Raw genomic sequence first — 17,411 nt, forward strand, 5'->3', positions numbered from 1 at the left:
CTTCCACTGCTAATGTAACCGACAGAGACAAGTATTAGAGGAAACAATTTGAATACGGTAAATGAAGTTACTGTGGGGACCAATAATCAGAAAGGACTTGATCTGAGGTCGGCTGTTTGGCTTTTAAAGCTTACGGAACTACTTGATTTCAAACGATGTAGGTTTGAATGTGACGTCCTCACATCAGGCTCAGGACCCCAGTCCTCTGAGCCGAGGTGCAACGGGGATGGAGAAAGGAGAATCTTGCTGATCTGCTTCCGTGTCACTTACACCCTACAAAGCTTCACCTCAGCAAAACCCCCGATAAGTACAAATGCCAGGTATTACACGCGCACGTGTCCACACAGCCAGCCTCCTCCAGGACACACACGCGCGCGTTCCACACACATTTGCTAATGCCCGCCTCCGCGCACGGGAGCAGACGCGGTGTGGTCCTGAGAGGCGAACGGACGGGAACGACCTCAGCGTTCAGAATCGTCTCACACCTCTGACGTTCAGGGCAATTCCATTGAGGAAACAAAGGCAGAATCCAAGAGTCAGCGCTGACAGGGCAGACGCCAAGAGGACAGCGCCCCTGCTTCCCGGACCCGGGGCGGGACTGACCCTGCCGGCCCCGCCCCCGCCTCCGCCATTCGTCCATTCGTCGCTGCTCGTTTCCAGTCGGGAGGCCACAGACAGCGAGTGTCAGGACACAGACTAGCTGCCTTGCCAGCGCTCCAGGCCCCGCCATGCTTGTCCTCCGACACAGCCTGACTAAGGCGCTAGCTGCGCGGACACTGGCGCCTCAGGTACCCGCCGCGAGGGTGCCCCGGACCGGAGGCTCTGGGGGGAGGGGAGGGGAGGGCCGCGCATGCGCTCTCCAGCTCTCAAGCTGATGCCGGGAACGGGGCGGCGTTCCTGAGGGGCGACCAGGGTTGTATCTGCTTGTCAGGGTCGCTTCCTGTCCGACTCAAAAGGACAGAGGACTTGACTCCCCTGAGAGAAAAGCTGAGCTGCCCTGCAGACACAGCCGAGGCGCCGGCTCGGGCGGGCGTTTGGGTCGCCAGTGAGGTAGTGGCGGCGCCTGGACGAGCGCTCGCGGCTTGTGGGTCTCAGGGCCTGGTGTTGATTCGTGGCTTTACTAGCCACGGAAAGTGGGAGAAAGGTTAACCAGCTGCTCGCTACAGAATCGGCCTCCCCTTTTAAATGAACTGCACACTTCCCAGCATTTTGAGGGGAACCTTGAAGCCAAGAGGCCGCTGCCGGCTCTCCCGCTTCCCCTGCGGTCGGTCCCCGAGGGAGCAAAGTCCAGCCCCTCCCAGCAAACAGGGCGAGGAGGAGCTCCTGTAACCCTAGGTGACAGCGGTGCAAATGAAGTTTTGCTCCAGGCCAGCAACTGTCATCTCACCCAGAGATGATTGTTCCTTCTTGATGCTTAGCTTTTTACCTCTTTCTCTTGGGCGGCATAGGAAGAGAGGTTGCCTGTTCTAGAGACAGACTTTCCGGTGAACAGCAAGAGGAAGCATTAACGGCCATGCAGTCTTTAAAAGCAATTGTCTAAAAGCCCCATGTTGGTATATTTTTAACCATATTTTATAACATTTTTAAAACTCTAGGTCCTGTTAATAGATTTAGTTAAAAGTCACAAAAAAATCTTCCACAAACATTCTTTCAGTGGAAATTAAAGGGAAGCTGCACTTGTTTTTGATGGCAAGCTTAGTCATTTGGGCATTAAGAATGTAACAGACTAGACGTCAGTATAGCAGCTCAAGTTACATAATTATATTAAGCTTTATACACAAGTATAAAGCCTAGCTTTCATTAAACATACCAAATAATCAATATAAGCCCTAATTTGTGCATACCACTGTAGGTACCAAAACCGATTTCATAGATTTTTCTGATGTAATTAGCTTCAGGAATGCATACATGCGAATCAGACTTAGATGGCATGCATTTGTAAATTACAGTGCCTTGAGTGTGTATACATATCTGTGTAACTTGCAGATATATATTTGTTTATGTGCGTGTCCATGACACAGAGGACAATTTCTGGCAAAGCATTTCCTAATAAAAGTTAAGTTCACTCAGAACAGGAATTAAAAATTTACATAGCATATTACAAAAGAAGGGATAGTTCCATCAACTTAGTGCAACTGAAGATATTAAGTGCCCTTTTCACATTACATCTGATGAAAGGAAGGCATAAGCCTCAGCCACCCTTGCTCATTGCCCAAAAGACAGATAAACATTGGAATTTACTCCTTGCACTTGAATCTCAGTTGGGTCTCACACCATGTTGCCTTCATACTCCACCCCACCCCAGCCTCCAGAAAGACCAGGTGCTGGAACACTTGAAATATCAGTTCCAGGAATTGCCCTCCGCCTGCTGCCCCCTACCTCCACCCCATCCTTAGCCCTCCTAAAATAGAAAAAGGCCCAGCCCCTAGAGGTCAGGGCCTTCTGCCATGTGTTCCATCATGTACATGCAGGCAGTTGGTCACCCACCTCTATGAATTTATTTTCTCTGGATAAATTTGGTCTGCCTGTAAATCTGTATGCTGCCTCCTCTCTATTCTGCCCCTCTTTTCCTAATGTTTATGGTGCCCCATGTGAGGAGGCACCAATCTGCAACTCTTTAACATCTGTGATTACAATAGTGCCTTAGATAATTCTGACTCCTTAAAATTTCCTATTTCAGCATTCATATACTCTATCACTATAATGAAATCTATTTAGATAGGCCATAGCTTACTAATACATTGGTTACGTTCCAGTCCTGTTTTTTAAGCAGTTATTTGCTTCATGGAATTTAGGAAATACTTTCACCCTCAATAGCAATTTCCATTTTAAAAAAAGTTTTCTGATATTAAACATATTTTCATTGTGCCTGCCAAAAGATGTGCATATTTTATAAAATTACTTTGTATGCATAATTCTGACACACATTATGTGGACTCAAGATGGAATATTGACTAAATAGGAGAAACCTTTTTGAAAATTTAAGACTCCTAATTGCAGTTCTCGAATGAAAGAATATCTTTAAGACCCTAATGTCTTCTTAGGAACAGCTTTCTCAAGAAAAAGTGACTAAGGATAATCTCCCACTAGGAAATAGTAGCTGAATATTCAGCATACTTAAAAGTAATTATCTCAGGGCTGGCACTGTGGTATAGCTGGTAAACTTGTCACCTGCAGTGCTGGCATCCCATATGGGTGCTGGTTCGATTCCCATGTGCTCCACTTCTGATCCAGCTCTCTGCTATGGCCTGGGAAAGCAGCAGACGATGGCCCAAGTCCTTGGGCCCCTTCACCTGAGTGGGAGACCCGGGGGAAGCTCCTGGCTCCTGGCTTCGGATCAACCTAGCTCTGGCCGTTGCCGCCATTTAAGGAGTGAACCAGTGCATGGAAGATACCCCCCCCCCCTTCTCTCTACCTCTCAAATAAATAAATCTTAAAAAAATAAATAAAAGTAATTATCCCTCTTCCTGTAAGCGGCCTTAGGTGACCTGCGAAAATGGTTCGCTACTCACTGGACCCAGAAAACCCCACAAAATCATGCAAATCAAGAGGCTCGAATCTTCGCGTTCACTTTAAGAACACTCGAGAAACTGCCCAGGCCATCAAGGGTATGCATATCCGAAAAGCCACCAAATACCTGAAAGACGTCACGTTAAAGAAGCAGTGTGTGCCATTCTGTCGGTACAATGGTGGAGTTGGTAGATGTGCCCAGGCCAAGCAGTGGGGTTGGACCCAGGGTCGCTGGCCCAAAAAAAGTGCCGAGTTTCTGCTGCACATGCTTAAAAATGCAGAGAGTAATGCTGAGCTGAAGGGTTTGGATGTAGATTCTCTGGTCATTGAGCACATCCAGGTGAACAAGGCCCCCAAGATGCGCCGCCGGACCTACAGAGCCCACGGCCGGATCAACCCGTACATGAGCTCCCCGTGCCACATCGAGATGATCCTCACTGAGAAGGAACAGATTGTTCCTAAGCCAGAAGAGGAGGTGGCACAGAAGAAAAAGATATCCCAGAAGAAACTAAAGAAGCAAAAACTTATGGCTCGGGAATAAACTCAGTATAAAATAAATACGAATTAAAAGAAAAAAAAAGTAATTATCTTTATTGACATTTCTACACTGAACACATGTGTAGAGAATTGACAAGAAAATTACACACCTAGCTTGTGAATTTCCTGAGTATCCCTTGTTTCCAGACTCAGATTCGGTTGTAATACAATATAATAAATCCTGCCTTCCAGAAAACATTTACATTTACATTTTCTTTCTTCAGGTGTGCTCATCTTTTGCTACAGGCCCCAGACAAAAAGATGGAACATTTTATGAATTTCGTACCTATTCTCTAAAGCCCTCAAAGATGAATGAATTCTTGGAAAATTTTAAGAAAAATGTTCATCTTCGGACAGCTCACTCTGAATTGGTTGGCTATTGGCGTGTTGAATTTGGTGGTAGAATGAATAAAGTGTTTCATATTTGGAAGTATGGTAAGAGTCATCCAGCTTTAATGTTTAGCACAGATTTTCATTCTGTTAGATGTTATATGAGACTTATTTCTTGGATCTGTATTACTGTGGTTATATGCAGGTTAAGTAAAACTGTTATAAAATAATACACTACCAAAAATTCAATTATTACTCTTCCCAGAATTACAGTTCTGATAACTCCTTACTCTAAAGAGCTCTTAGGTTAACCTAAATGGGAAAAAGTGTTGTCTCATGCTGGCATTTGGCGAGTGAGCCAACATATGTAAATGTAAACTCTTTATTGTCTTGCCTCTCAAATTTAAAAAGGGGGGGGGGGACTAATTTCAAAAAAATTTTAGAGTGGCTTTTTGTAAAGATAGTTTTTGAAGAATTTAAAGCAGTAATCACAGAAGCCCAAGTGAGTTAAGATCAGAAAAGAAAATAAGTAGTTTCTTCTATTAAAACTGAAACTAAATATAAGTATTGCCAGAAATATTCAAGCATATGAGGGCTTTAGGAAAGATGGAGTTTTAAAGGGGATAATTGTCAGCTTTTAAGCCTGACCTAACTCTGAGATTTAATAATTGTTAGGTTTAGAGACTACTTTTTTCTTATTTATTTGAGAGCCAGACAGAGGGAGGGAGGAAGGGAGAGAATTCCCATCCACTGGTTCACTAAATGTCCACAGTGGCAGAGGTTAGGCAAGGCCAGAGCCAGAAGCTGAAAATAAAGTCCAGGTTTCCCACATGGGAGGCAGAAACCCCATGAATTGAACTAGCTGCCTAACCAGGGCTATCTATATTGGCAAGCAACTGGAGATAGGAGCCAGAGCCTGGAACTGAACAAAAGCACTCCAATGTGGGTTGGAGGTGTCACAGTCACTCCCTAGAAATTACTTTTTATTCATTTCTTTACTCAAGAGTTTCAGGGAATTCCCTATTATACCACCCTAGGGAAGTTAAGAAAAAGAATCAGAGTTCTTTCCATATTGAAGGTGGCCCAATGCTGGTTTCGCAGAGGAAAGAGAATGGGTTTACAGGAATCATCACGTTTGTTACTCCAGGGTCCACAACAGGACTTAATGATAGGCGCAAGCTGTTAGTTACTTCATTTAGTGTTTTGTCATCTGTGTCAAATTAATATTTGTAAAGTATTTCAACATGAAAGTAGTCATTACATACCTAACATGGGCATATTTTAGGATTTTTCCCTATTGTAATGGAATAAGCCCCGTTGAAACAATGTATGCTTTAGGTATGGTACAGATTAAATCGTAGCTCATTAAAACAACTAATAAAATCCTGATATACTTGACTTAGTGTAAAATTGGTTGTTACTCTTCATCCCTAACACCACCATTTAAAACTTTTGTCATGAGTCTTATGAAGTCCTCATAGTAAATATAGTTCTACATCCATAAATTGGTAAAGTATAATATACCTGTTTGAATAACTCAGAAAGAAGAAAAATAAGTGCTGGGGAAAATGAATGGATGACAAGTAAGACAATGAACACTATTTGTTTAAAAGCTATTTGTGCAAAGGAAAAGAGGCATTAAAAAAGAAAATTTTAATTTCACTTACGTTAAATTTGTTTCAAGGTATATCTTGATCTGACCACTTATCACCACTACCACCAAGGAAAAATAGTCTTTCTTTAAAGTAGTACTGTCAGCTAAATGCCATGATTAAATTAATAAGAGTAGTCCACATATATTGAATGCTAACAAGAATTTGAAGCTCTTTTTATGTTTTAATTCATTTAATCCTTCTAACAATGGAAGTAGATATTACATTATTATCTCCTTTTCATAAACTAAAAAACTGAGGCATAGAGTCAGTAATTTACCTAATTCACAGAACTATATCCTAAGTGTTAGAGCATATTAAGCCCATTATATGACTTTATAATTAGTTTTTAATATTTCTATTTCCATTTAAACTGCAACATAAGGGCAGATACCATATATGTTTATGTGGTTACCTCCAAAAACAAAACATGATGTTTCTCTATACTATCCATGAACATAACACTAACTTGAATGAAATCCAGAAAAGCAGAGGCAATTTTAAATTGAGAATTCTTAGTTTTTCTTAATTCCTTCCTCCCATAGATAATTTTGCTCATCGAACTGAAGTTCGGAAAGCTTTGGCCAAAGATAAGGAATGGCAAGAACAATTCCTCATTCCAAATTTGCCTCTCGTGGATAAACAAGAGAGTGAAATTACTTACCTGGTACCATGGTGCAAACTAGAAAAACCTCCAAAAGAAGGTAAGTCCTTCCTGAGACGTTTTGAGAGTTGATGACTGCGATATTTAAGCTCTTAAGCTGGAAAGACCAAAGTTCCACTGGAAAAACAATGAAATTAATCGTGTTTTTTTATAGAAATACTGTGGTTGTTGAGATAAAAATAAATTGAAGCTCTTAGTTTATCCTTTAAAAAAAAAAAAAAAAGGTAAATGCTGACATCTTTTTCCCCAAATGGGATCTTATTGATTTCTAAAGCATACTCTGTTGTAGAAATAGTCTACTTAGTCAGTAAAGGTTGAGAGGTCATACGCTGGAAGCAGGGAACATGTGGATAAAGGATGGGATATTGTATTTTGGCATAATTTTGAATAATAGACATGCTTAAATATAAAAGTGTTTTCCACAAATTATAGCTAATCTTTACTCATTAAGTAAAACTTTGCTTATAAAATTAGCGGTAATGAATTAACAAATTGCCAAGTTATGTTACTGTAGTCTAATTTTTGTGTCTTCTTTCCTGTTTCTCAGTTTGAAAATAATTCCTTAAGACTTGTCTTCTTGCTGATTTTACTTCTCGCTGACTTAAAGAAACTATAACCTCAATCCAGTTTTAAACAAAGGTCAGATTAGAAAAGCATAAACTAAGTTAAATGTTATTTCTCCCTTATTCCTAACTTTGTAGTATATTTTAGATTACAAGAAATTTGAAGTCTTACTTGAATCCTGTCTACTCACATCTCCTCTCCTGTCTTAGTGATATCCCATAATTCTTCAGTAACTGCACTTTCTTCCTTTTTCTTGTCTAATCTACTTGTCTCTAGTTTCTTTTTCTACCCAGTACTTCTGACCAGAGATAAAAAGCTTTTCAAGAATTTACATGGATATTTAAGAGCAATAAGACCCTCTCCTTCAGGAATTTTTCCTTCAAGAATTGAGATACAAATTCAGTTTTCTTGCTGTTCCTGTTAGAAATGGAATTTTACAGGGTGAAATGATACGAAGAAAAGGGTATTTCCTCCCAAAATTGAAAAGAAGAGGGAAGTGTAGGAGATCAGAAAATACTTATTCATTTCTTTTCTAGAAGACTTGAGCGGCTCAAAAATCCTGTTTCAGTTGCGGACATTTAGTCTGGCAGTGAAGATGCTGGCATCTCACGTTGGAATACAAGGGTTCCATGTCCAGCCCCAGCTCCTGACTCCAGCTACCTGCTAGTGCAGACCCTGGGAGGCAGCAGTGATAGCTCAGCTACTGGGTTCCTGCCATTCATGTGGGAGACCTGGATTGAGTTCCCAGCTCCTGGCTTCAGCCAAGCCCAGTCCCAACCAGCAATGTGGACATTTATTTGGGAAGTGAACCAGTGGATGGAATCGATATCTGCTCTCTTTTTCTTTTTCTCTCTCCCCCACCCCATTAAATAAAATTGTTAAAAATTAATAAAATATCCTATTTCATTTTAGATCTCAGTATCTGTTTTAATGACAAATTTGACAGATTGAAAAGATTTCGGATAGTTGCTTATATAATAGATTTTAGTCCTTTTGTCTTTTCTATGATTAATCTTAATACCTGACCCTTAAACATGAACAAGGACTTTCTAAACATAAAAGCCAGGAAAAATAATGCAAGGAATTAATAAATATGACTATATAAATAAGTATATATGGATGTTTCTTTAAATTCAGTAACCTTCCACTATTGGATTCAAATAAACCTTATTAACAATTGCTTGAATGGGATAGGCTTTGTGGCACAGCAGGTTAAGCTGCAACTTGGTAAACCTGCATCCCATATCAGTTAGTATCCTGGCTCCCCTGCTTCCAATCCATATTCCTGCTAATGAGTCTGAGAAGGCAATGATGATGGCCTAAGTACATGGGCCCTGCCACCCCACGTGGGAAACCAGCCCTGGCTGTTGTGGCCATTGGGGGAACTAGCAGATGGAAAATTGATCTCTATTTCAAGTAAATAAATCTTGTTTAAAAATGCCTTGAATGTCTTCTGTAATATGATTTTTTTTCTCCCTATTCTAGGAGTCTATGAACTGGCTACTTTTCAGATGAAACCAGGTGGCCCAGCTCTGTGGGGTGATGCATTTAAAAGGGCAGTCAATGCCCATGTTGCTCTAGGATACACAAAATTAGTAGGTGTTTTCCACACAGAATATGGAGCACTCAACAGAGGTACAGTTAATTCATTTCTTCTATGAAATTGCAGTGTATAATGATCTAAGTTCATAGGGTCAATTTGCCTTTCTTTTTCGTTATGGTGTCTAGTTTATTGACAAATTATTGTGTTTTTTTTTTTTGTAATTTTAAAGGTGGCAAAAATAGATACACATTTCTTACAATGTTAATATCATGTTCTTTCATATGCTGAGTTGATTTTTTTATAATACATCAAAATAATGAAAACTGAAGAGAGCCTTAAAATATTTATTTTCATCTTTTTTCCTCTAAGTGTATACTTTTATTTTTTAAAAAATCACTTTGGGTAGAGAGCTATTTCTAAATGAAAATGTAATACCTATTTTTTATAAATGCTAAAACAAGGACAACCTCAAAGGGGAAAATTACTCATTTCCTATTACTTTAAAATAAAACTGTTATACATATATAAATGACCATAAGAATATCAAGTCCAGCATGTTATTTGAAATAAACAGGCTAGAAGCAATGCATATACATGATCAACATGACTTCCTAACACTCTAGCAGTAAAAATTTCAGAAAAACTTTTTTGGGAAATTCTAAAAAATGTGTGTAATGTTTCTATGGAAGGATAAATGTCTAAAAATAGCTAATAAAATATTTGAAAGACTCATTTTACACAATTGATTCCTCGGCTTCCCTGCTTGAATGTTCAGTGGATGTCTAACCTATTCAAATCTGAGCTCCTGATCTTTACCCAGAAATTCAACTTCTAGTAATACTCATATGTTCAAAGAAAGTAATCAGAAAATCTTTAAAAATACCTATTGTCAAATTGGAAAAGAGGAAGAAATTATGAAAATTATCATTTATCTCACATATGCAAAAATAAAATGCAAATGGATTATAGAGTACATGTAAAAGTTGTAGTCATAGAATTATTAAAATATTGTGAATTCATGGATGGGCACTTTATTTCTAAGCCCAAATTACGTGAAGAAAACTGCGGCCTGCCAGGGAGGCAGGGCACGAAGGCATGTGTTAGGACCTGAAAGATAGTGAACAATGCCTCTACAGGGCAAAACCAGAGGGAACCCAGGTGGAAGTCCATACAGGTCCTGATGTGCAAATCAGTCATCTGACTTGGGTATAGGGGTAAAAGACTACTAGAACCATCTAGTGGCGGGTTCCCTCCAGACAGCTGGTGTTCTTGCACCCTCAGTTTTATCCTGTAAAGCAAATGATTGGAGGTCTTCAGGCAGAAACTATCTCAACCTGCCCTCAAACTTTAACTGAGTCAGAAGCCCAGCTTGCTGGCTTGGGGCTGGGCGTGAAATGAGAGTACCTAGTAGGGCACCTTTGGTGAGCAGAACTGGTGCTGCCACATGAATGAAACCACCAGGTTAAAGCTGCCGATGCAGACGCTCACAGACCCCACAAAAGTGCTGGGTTATATAGACAGCAGGACAGTGGCCATAGAAGTCGGAATTCACTAAGGAGTGTCTAACAACTCACCTGCCAAATCAGCTACCTTGAAAAATAGATGGCCCTGGAGAGGCACTGGCAGTAGGCAGAGCGGGAAGAGTGGCGAGGAGGAAAGACCAAGAAATCCGGGGGAGCCGGCTGCCCTCTAGGCTCTGTCCGCCTCCTCTGCCCCCATGGACGCTACTCCGAGACAAGTAGGAGGGCTGCTGGGATGAGCCTTGAAGCCTAGTGCGCAGGCTGGGTGGAGCTGCCCCAGGTGCAGATTTTAGAGGTACTGGGAAAAAAGGGGAGGGTGGGGGGAGGCGAGGCGAGGCCAACTGTGAGGATAGGTAGAAGTCAACTGATGATTTTATAATACATGCCCCAAATCACTGTAAATGAAATACAAAAGCTAAAAGAAAAATGTAAATTATGAAAAAATAGACATAAAGATGGCTATAACATGGGACACCTGGATTGAGTCCAGCTCCCAGGCATTTGCTGAGTGAACCAGCAAATGGATGTCTCTCTTTGCTTCTCATATAAAATAAAATAAATACAAATTTTAAATAAAGTTGAAAGGAGATGCAGATTAAAGCAGTAACTGCATTATTTTCCACCCAGCAAAGACATATTTACATAGTAGGCTATTAGGTCAGGGAGAAATTAAGTAATCATTTACTGAGTGTGACTCCTTTGAAAAAATGCAAAAAAATGTGATAGTACAAATAGAAAGACTCCATTTTTAAAAATTATCTTTGCTAGCATTTCTTCTGGGTTATATACATGGATGTGTATTGTGGGTATGTTTAGTTACATACAAAAGAAATTTGACCATATACAAAATACAGTTATATTTGAATTGTAAAATTAAAAGATTTTTTAAATTCTTTGATTTTCTATATTAAATATGTATAACTTTTATAAGAAAACTACTGAAAACTTTTGTACACAGAATTTTTTTAAACAAAAACAATTATTTGAAAGGCAGAGTTAGCTAGAGGGAGAGACAAAGAGATCTTTCATCCTCTAGTTCACTCCCCAAATGACTGCAGCTACTGGGGCTGGGACTGGGACAGGCCAAAGCCAGAAGGCAAAAACTTCTCCCAGGTCTCTGATGTGAGTACATAGGCCCATGAATTTGGGCCATCTTCTGCTACTGCTTTCTCAGGCCATCAGCAGGGAGCTGGATCCAAAGTGGAGAAGCCAGGAATTGAACCTGTGCCCATATGGGATGCTACACCACAGTGCTGGCTTCTATACACACATTTCTTAAACTTAAATTTATTATCAGCATAGTGGAAGAATGACTGTATACTGAATATAAATTGGTATACCATCTCTGGAGGACAAAGTATAGTATATACTGCATCTGTGTAAGCTTATCTATGTATATAATATATGTTCTTAGGTTCTCTCAATTTAAATTCTAGGAGTTCATATTAAATATTAATTTATATTAATTACTATGTTATGTTGTATATCAGATCTAGATTGCCTGGGTCGAATCCCACCCCATCACTTCATGACTTCATGCCATTGTGTAATTTACTTAACCTCACTCTGCCTTAGTTTCCTCATCCATAAAATGATAGTAATAATAACCTACTACCTAGATTATTAAATGAATTAATACATAAAAAGGCTTTAAAAGCCAGGCCTGGCAAATAGGAAGTGCACAATAAATATCAGTAGTAGTTGTCAAGAATGTTATTATTGTAGGTTTAGATGTAGATGCGGCTCTAAGTTTATGTGCACTTTGATTACAAAAAGGAAATGCTGGAAACAGCATGAAAGTACCAACTTATATAATAAATACATTTGTAATACTCAAGTAGAAATATATATATACATCATATGTATCATAAAAATATATAAACATAAACATTGTTTGTATTTAAGTAAATATATAACCATATGTAAAAATATGGAAATGATACACCAAGATGTAAAAGTGGTTATTTGGGGATGATGGGATTAGAAATGCTTTTTAGGGGACAGTGCTGTGGTCTAGTGGGTAAAAGCCACTGCCTGCAGTGCCAACATCCCATATGGGTGCTGGTTCGAGTCCTGGCTGCTCCATTTCTGATCCAGCTCTCTGCTATGGCCTGGAAAAGCAGAAGATGGCCCAAGTTGGGGAGACCCAGAAGAAGCTCCTGGCTCCTGGCTTCAGACTGACATAGCTCTGGCTGGTGCAGCGATTTGGGGAGCAAACAAGCAGGTGCAAGACTGATCTCTCTCTGCCTCTCCATAACTCTGCTTTTCAAATAAATAAATAAATATTTTTAAATGCTTTTTATTCTCTCCTTTATCTACATTTTCCAAAAATCTGTACAGCTAATGTAGTAAAGTTTTAAATTATTATTATTAATTTTTTATTGAAAAAGCAGAGAGATATCAAGAGATTGAGACAGATAGAAATCTCCCATTCACCAGTTTACACCCTAAATGCCCACAATGGCCAGGACCAAAGCAGGGAGCCAAGAACTTATTCTGAGTCTCCCGTATGGACAGCAGGTACCCAACTACTTGAGCCATCACCTGTTGCCTCCCAGCACGCACATTAACAGGAAGCTGGAACTGGGAGTAGAGCCAAGACTTGAACCCAGGTACTGCAATGGGGGATGCAGATGTCCAAGCAGTAAATTATCTGTTATGCCAAGCACCCACCCCATAGATTTTATTTAGCAAAAAACTTGCTGGGGCCGGCGCCGTGGCTTATTTGGTTAATCCTCCGCCTGCAGTGCCAGCATCCCACATGGGTGCCAAGTTCTAGTCTCAGTTGCTTCTCTTCCAGGCAAGCTCTCTGCTATGACCCAGGAGGGCAGTGGAGGATGGCCCAAGTGCCTGGGCCCCTGCACCCGCATGGGAGACCAGGAGGAAGCACCTGGCTCCCGGCTTCGGATGGGTGCAGCACCCGTAGCGGCCATTTGTGGGGTGAACCAACGGAAGGAAGACCTTTCTCTCTGGCTCTCTCTCTCATTGTCTATAACTCTACCTGTCAAATAAATAAAAAAAGAAAAACTTGCTGATAATTATGTACAGTATAATCTATTTCAGTATTTTGTAGAATACTGAAATATTGAGAATATTCCAAACTGTCAACAATAAAAGGTTTGGATAAAAAGTTCTTATATTCAGGGCCAGCATTGTGATTTAGCAGGTTAAGTTACTGTCATATCTGCCACCAGTTGTTCCACTTTTGATCCAGCTCCCTGCTAATGTATCTAGGAAAGCAGCAGAAGATGGTCCAAAAGCTTGAGCCCTGCCACCCATGGAGACCTGGATGAGTTCCAAGCTCCTGGCTTTAACTTGGTCCAGCCCTAGCCATTGCAGCCACTTTGGGAGTAAAGCAACATATGGAAGATACCTCTCTCTCTTTCTCTTTCTTCCCTTCTCTCTCTATAACTCTTTAAAATAAATAAACATTTTTTTAAAAAGTTGTCATAAATAAGAAGGAATTCATATTGCCATTAACAATATACTTGATATAGGAGTCGGAGCTGCTGTGCTATGGTAAGTTAAACCTCCACCTGCAGCACCAGCATTCCATATGGGCACCCATTTGAGTCCCAGCTGCTCCTTTTCCTATCCAGCTCCCTGCTAAAGGCCTGGGAAAGCAGTGGGAGATGGCCCAAGTGCTTGGGCCCCTGCACCCACATGGGAGACCTGGAAGAAGCTCCTGGCTCCTAGCTGCACTGTTGCAGCTATTTGGGGAGTGAACGAGTGGATGGGAGACCTTTCTCCTCCCTGTCCCTCTAACTCTGTGTATCAAATAAATAAATTAATCTTTAGAATATGTATATGACATAGAAAATTCTCATTGTTGATTTTTTTTTTTGACAGGCAGAGTTAGAGTTAGACAGTGAGAGAGAAAGAGAGACAGAGAGAAAGGTCTTCCTTCTGTTGGTTCAACCCCCAAATAGCCACTACGCCAATCCAAAACCAGGAGCCAGGTGCTTCCTCCTGGTCTCCCATGTGGGTGCAGGGCCCAAGCACTTGGGCCATCCTCCACTGCACTCCCGGGCCACAGCAGAGAGCTGGACTGGAAGAGGAACAACCGTGACAGAATCCGGCACCCCAACCAGGACTAGAACCCCGGGGAGCCGGCGCCGCAGGTATAGGATTAGCCTAGTGAGCCGCGGTACCAGCCTCGTTGATTTTTAAAAATCTACTAATTTAATGCACAGTAAGACCCTAATTTGGTTTACCCATTTAAGGAAGTATACCCAATATTAATAGAAGTTTATCTAGACCTCTATTTATCTAAGATTACACTAATTTCTTTTTATCATTAAGTTTTCTACCACAAAGTTTTATAATCTTTTTTTAAATAAATATAAGAGGTAATGAAATCTGGATCTAGCCTTAATTGTACTGTTAGCTGTATTAGTTTGTATCCCCCTTCAGTCTTCTATTTCCAAGTTGATTAATTTATAAATTCCCTTCCAAAGTCTGACTTTTCTGATATTTTATATATTTAAAAACTATCTTTAGAAACCTATTCTAAAGAACTAATACAGGTTGAGCATCCCTAATGGGAAATCCAAAATCCAAAATGCTGCATTTCAGATCTCCAGACTGGGAATGCTCAACTTATAAGATGTATCAAATATCCCAAAATCTGAAAAACTGAAATCTGAAGCACTTTGAATTAGGAAAACTCAACCTGTGTAAAACTAACATGTTTGGCTTTACTCTTTTGACATCACTATTCTGATTACAAGATAAGACAACATTGCTGAGTCATTTTCTTGTGTTTTTTATGTCTGAATGCCGTATTACTTAGCATCAACTTCTGGTTTATTTCTGCAGTTCATGTTCTTTGGTGGAATGAAACTATGGATAGCCGTGCTGCTGGGAGACATCTGTCTCATGAGGATCCCAGAGTTGTGGCGGCTGGTAAGCTGTTCCACTAGGCATGAATTATTTTTTAGAACAAATTTGATTTAGTCACTAACTCTGTGTGCCTTTTTATGAAATGTTTTTCCAGTTCGGGAAAGTGTCAACTATCTAGTGTCTCAGCAGAATATGCTTCTGATTCCTGCATCATTTTCACCATTGAAATAGTTTGCTTCCAAAATATCAACAGCTTCACTAACTGGTGTATGATGTGTCTGTTAATGGTGCTTAAGTTCTCCCAAGAGTTCCTCACTTGTATTTGCAGACAGTGGTAAGTTAACTCACTGTAGTTCTTGCATTTTTGAAAGCCACTTCTGTCCTTTGTCACCACCACTTCAGGAAATAGTTCTGCTCATTTCCCCAATGGCATTTCAGTACCTATTATACCTTAGAAATGGCTGTCACCCACTTTGTGATCTTGTGTTTTCTTATTCGTTTCAGAATGTCTCTCCTTGTGTATTTTGATAACCGTTTGCTTTATATTGTGTTCTTACAATATTCAAATAATGATTTTCTATTTCCCTGCCTGACAATATTTTTATAGTAATCATATATAATATCTACATTTTCATTGTATCTGTTTTTTCTAAGATTTAAAAAATTTTTCCCAGTAATGTTTATTTTGCAGCATCAAACGGAATTCATAAAAATAATAGATCAAGTATATTTCTTTACTTTGGAAAAGTAAATTATTATCTATTCATTGTGGTTTTCATATAATGTAACCAGGAAAATAATGTAATTACGTCATGCCATTAAAAAAATAAAGAATACTTGGTTTATGTGCTGAAATGTGTTCATTTATAGTTTTACTGATTTTGGCTTCATTTAGTATCACTATTTAGCAAAGTTCTTGGGATATTTATTTGTTTTAAGGACATTGTTATAGCTATGGAAATGCTTGCCCTAATAAAGTCTACGTATCCATTCTGATTTTATTAATTTGCATCTTATATTTATATTCTCTGGAACTCTTACTATGTTGTTACAGGGTAGTGTCATAGCAATAATTTACCAACTTTAGTTAAGTGTTAAGTTTCATCAGAAAATAACATGGTAGTAACCCCAGAAGGAGAGTTTGTTGAATAATGCCATAAATGTTCTATGGTTTTCCTTGAGACATCTTTAATTTCCAATTGACTATATGCCTTTACCTTCTAAGACTAGTTTGGTATTCTATGCTCTCCTAATAGTCTGTATTTGTAGCTGTGTTTTACATCTCTAAAACATATCATAACTCTAAATAGTAAATTACTAATTAGCCATCCAAGGGAAATTGGCAAATATAACATATGTGTTTGCTTAATGTATACATGGTTACCAATTAAAAGTTAAAATTGAATAAAAATTTTGTTAAATCTAAAATACTAAAGAAAATAGCTTAATATTTTACTTTAGAATATTGTACTATTTTAAGGTTACAAGTATCAATTGTCTTTAATCCATACTATATTAAAGTAAAGGACTAATATTTTAATCTTTTTGAGGGATACACTCAGAATTATCCTAAGGGATTTCCTGGTTTGAACTAAAATAGGATTACTTGGTTTAAATCATATACCCTATTCTTAATACTTACATCCAAGTGGAGTTTTACTTTTTCCAAAAAGTTGCTATTAGAGATATTTGCCCTCCAAGAGATCTACTTTGAAGTAATTTACAGATACAGGTTCATATCATAGTATTATTTTTCTTTAGTTCATTTATTCTTCTGTTCTCTTAGATGACTCCCAAAACCTGCTCACCCATCTTCATTCCCAGGTGACGAGCTTGCCTCTTCAATGAGGAGAGAAACAATCAGAACAAATTTTGCTCAAGTCCGAACCCACTTTCTGCAGTCATACGCCACCCTCCAATCAAAAGAAGACCCCTCCCTTGTACAGTCACTTGCTGATGGATATGCCTCCAGCAGTTCTTTCTCCTGAAGCCAGTTTTCCCCTCAGCTGGATCCTTCTCAGCAAATATGATACTATTTTTACCATCTTTGGAAAAATTAAAACTTACCATCTCATTTTTCCCTTTACAAAATGACTCAAAAGAATAGTCCATACTTCCTGCCTGCATTTTCTCTCCTCACATTAGCTCATCAACATTCTTTAGTCACCACACCCTCCAGAGTGCTCTTGTCGAATTCATTTCTCTGTCCTCATTTTATTTGACCTGTTAGCAGTTGATCTCTCCTTTCT

The 17,411-nt window shown here is 39.4% G+C and overlaps 1 protein-coding gene across 1 annotated transcript; it reads left to right on the forward strand.

Annotated features, from left to right (window-relative positions):
- The first annotated feature begins 380 nt into the window (after positions 1 to 380).
- NIPSNAP3A (nipsnap homolog 3A) lies at positions 381 to 16,017 on the forward strand. The gene is made up of 6 exons (XM_002708134.5): positions 381 to 788; positions 4,272 to 4,482; positions 6,575 to 6,733; positions 8,743 to 8,892; positions 15,139 to 15,225; positions 15,317 to 16,017. Exons 1-6 carry the CDS (start codon positions 729 to 731, stop codon positions 15,391 to 15,393), a joined length of 744 nt encoding a protein of 247 aa, XP_002708180.1. The 5' UTR covers positions 381 to 728; the 3' UTR covers positions 15,394 to 16,017.
- Positions 16,018 to 17,411: the final 1,394 nt, after the last annotated feature.

This window comes from Oryctolagus cuniculus, chromosome 1, assembly GCF_964237555.1.
Source record: "Oryctolagus cuniculus chromosome 1, mOryCun1.1, whole genome shotgun sequence".
In the NCBI taxonomy this organism is placed as follows: domain Eukaryota; kingdom Metazoa; phylum Chordata; class Mammalia; order Lagomorpha; family Leporidae; genus Oryctolagus; species Oryctolagus cuniculus.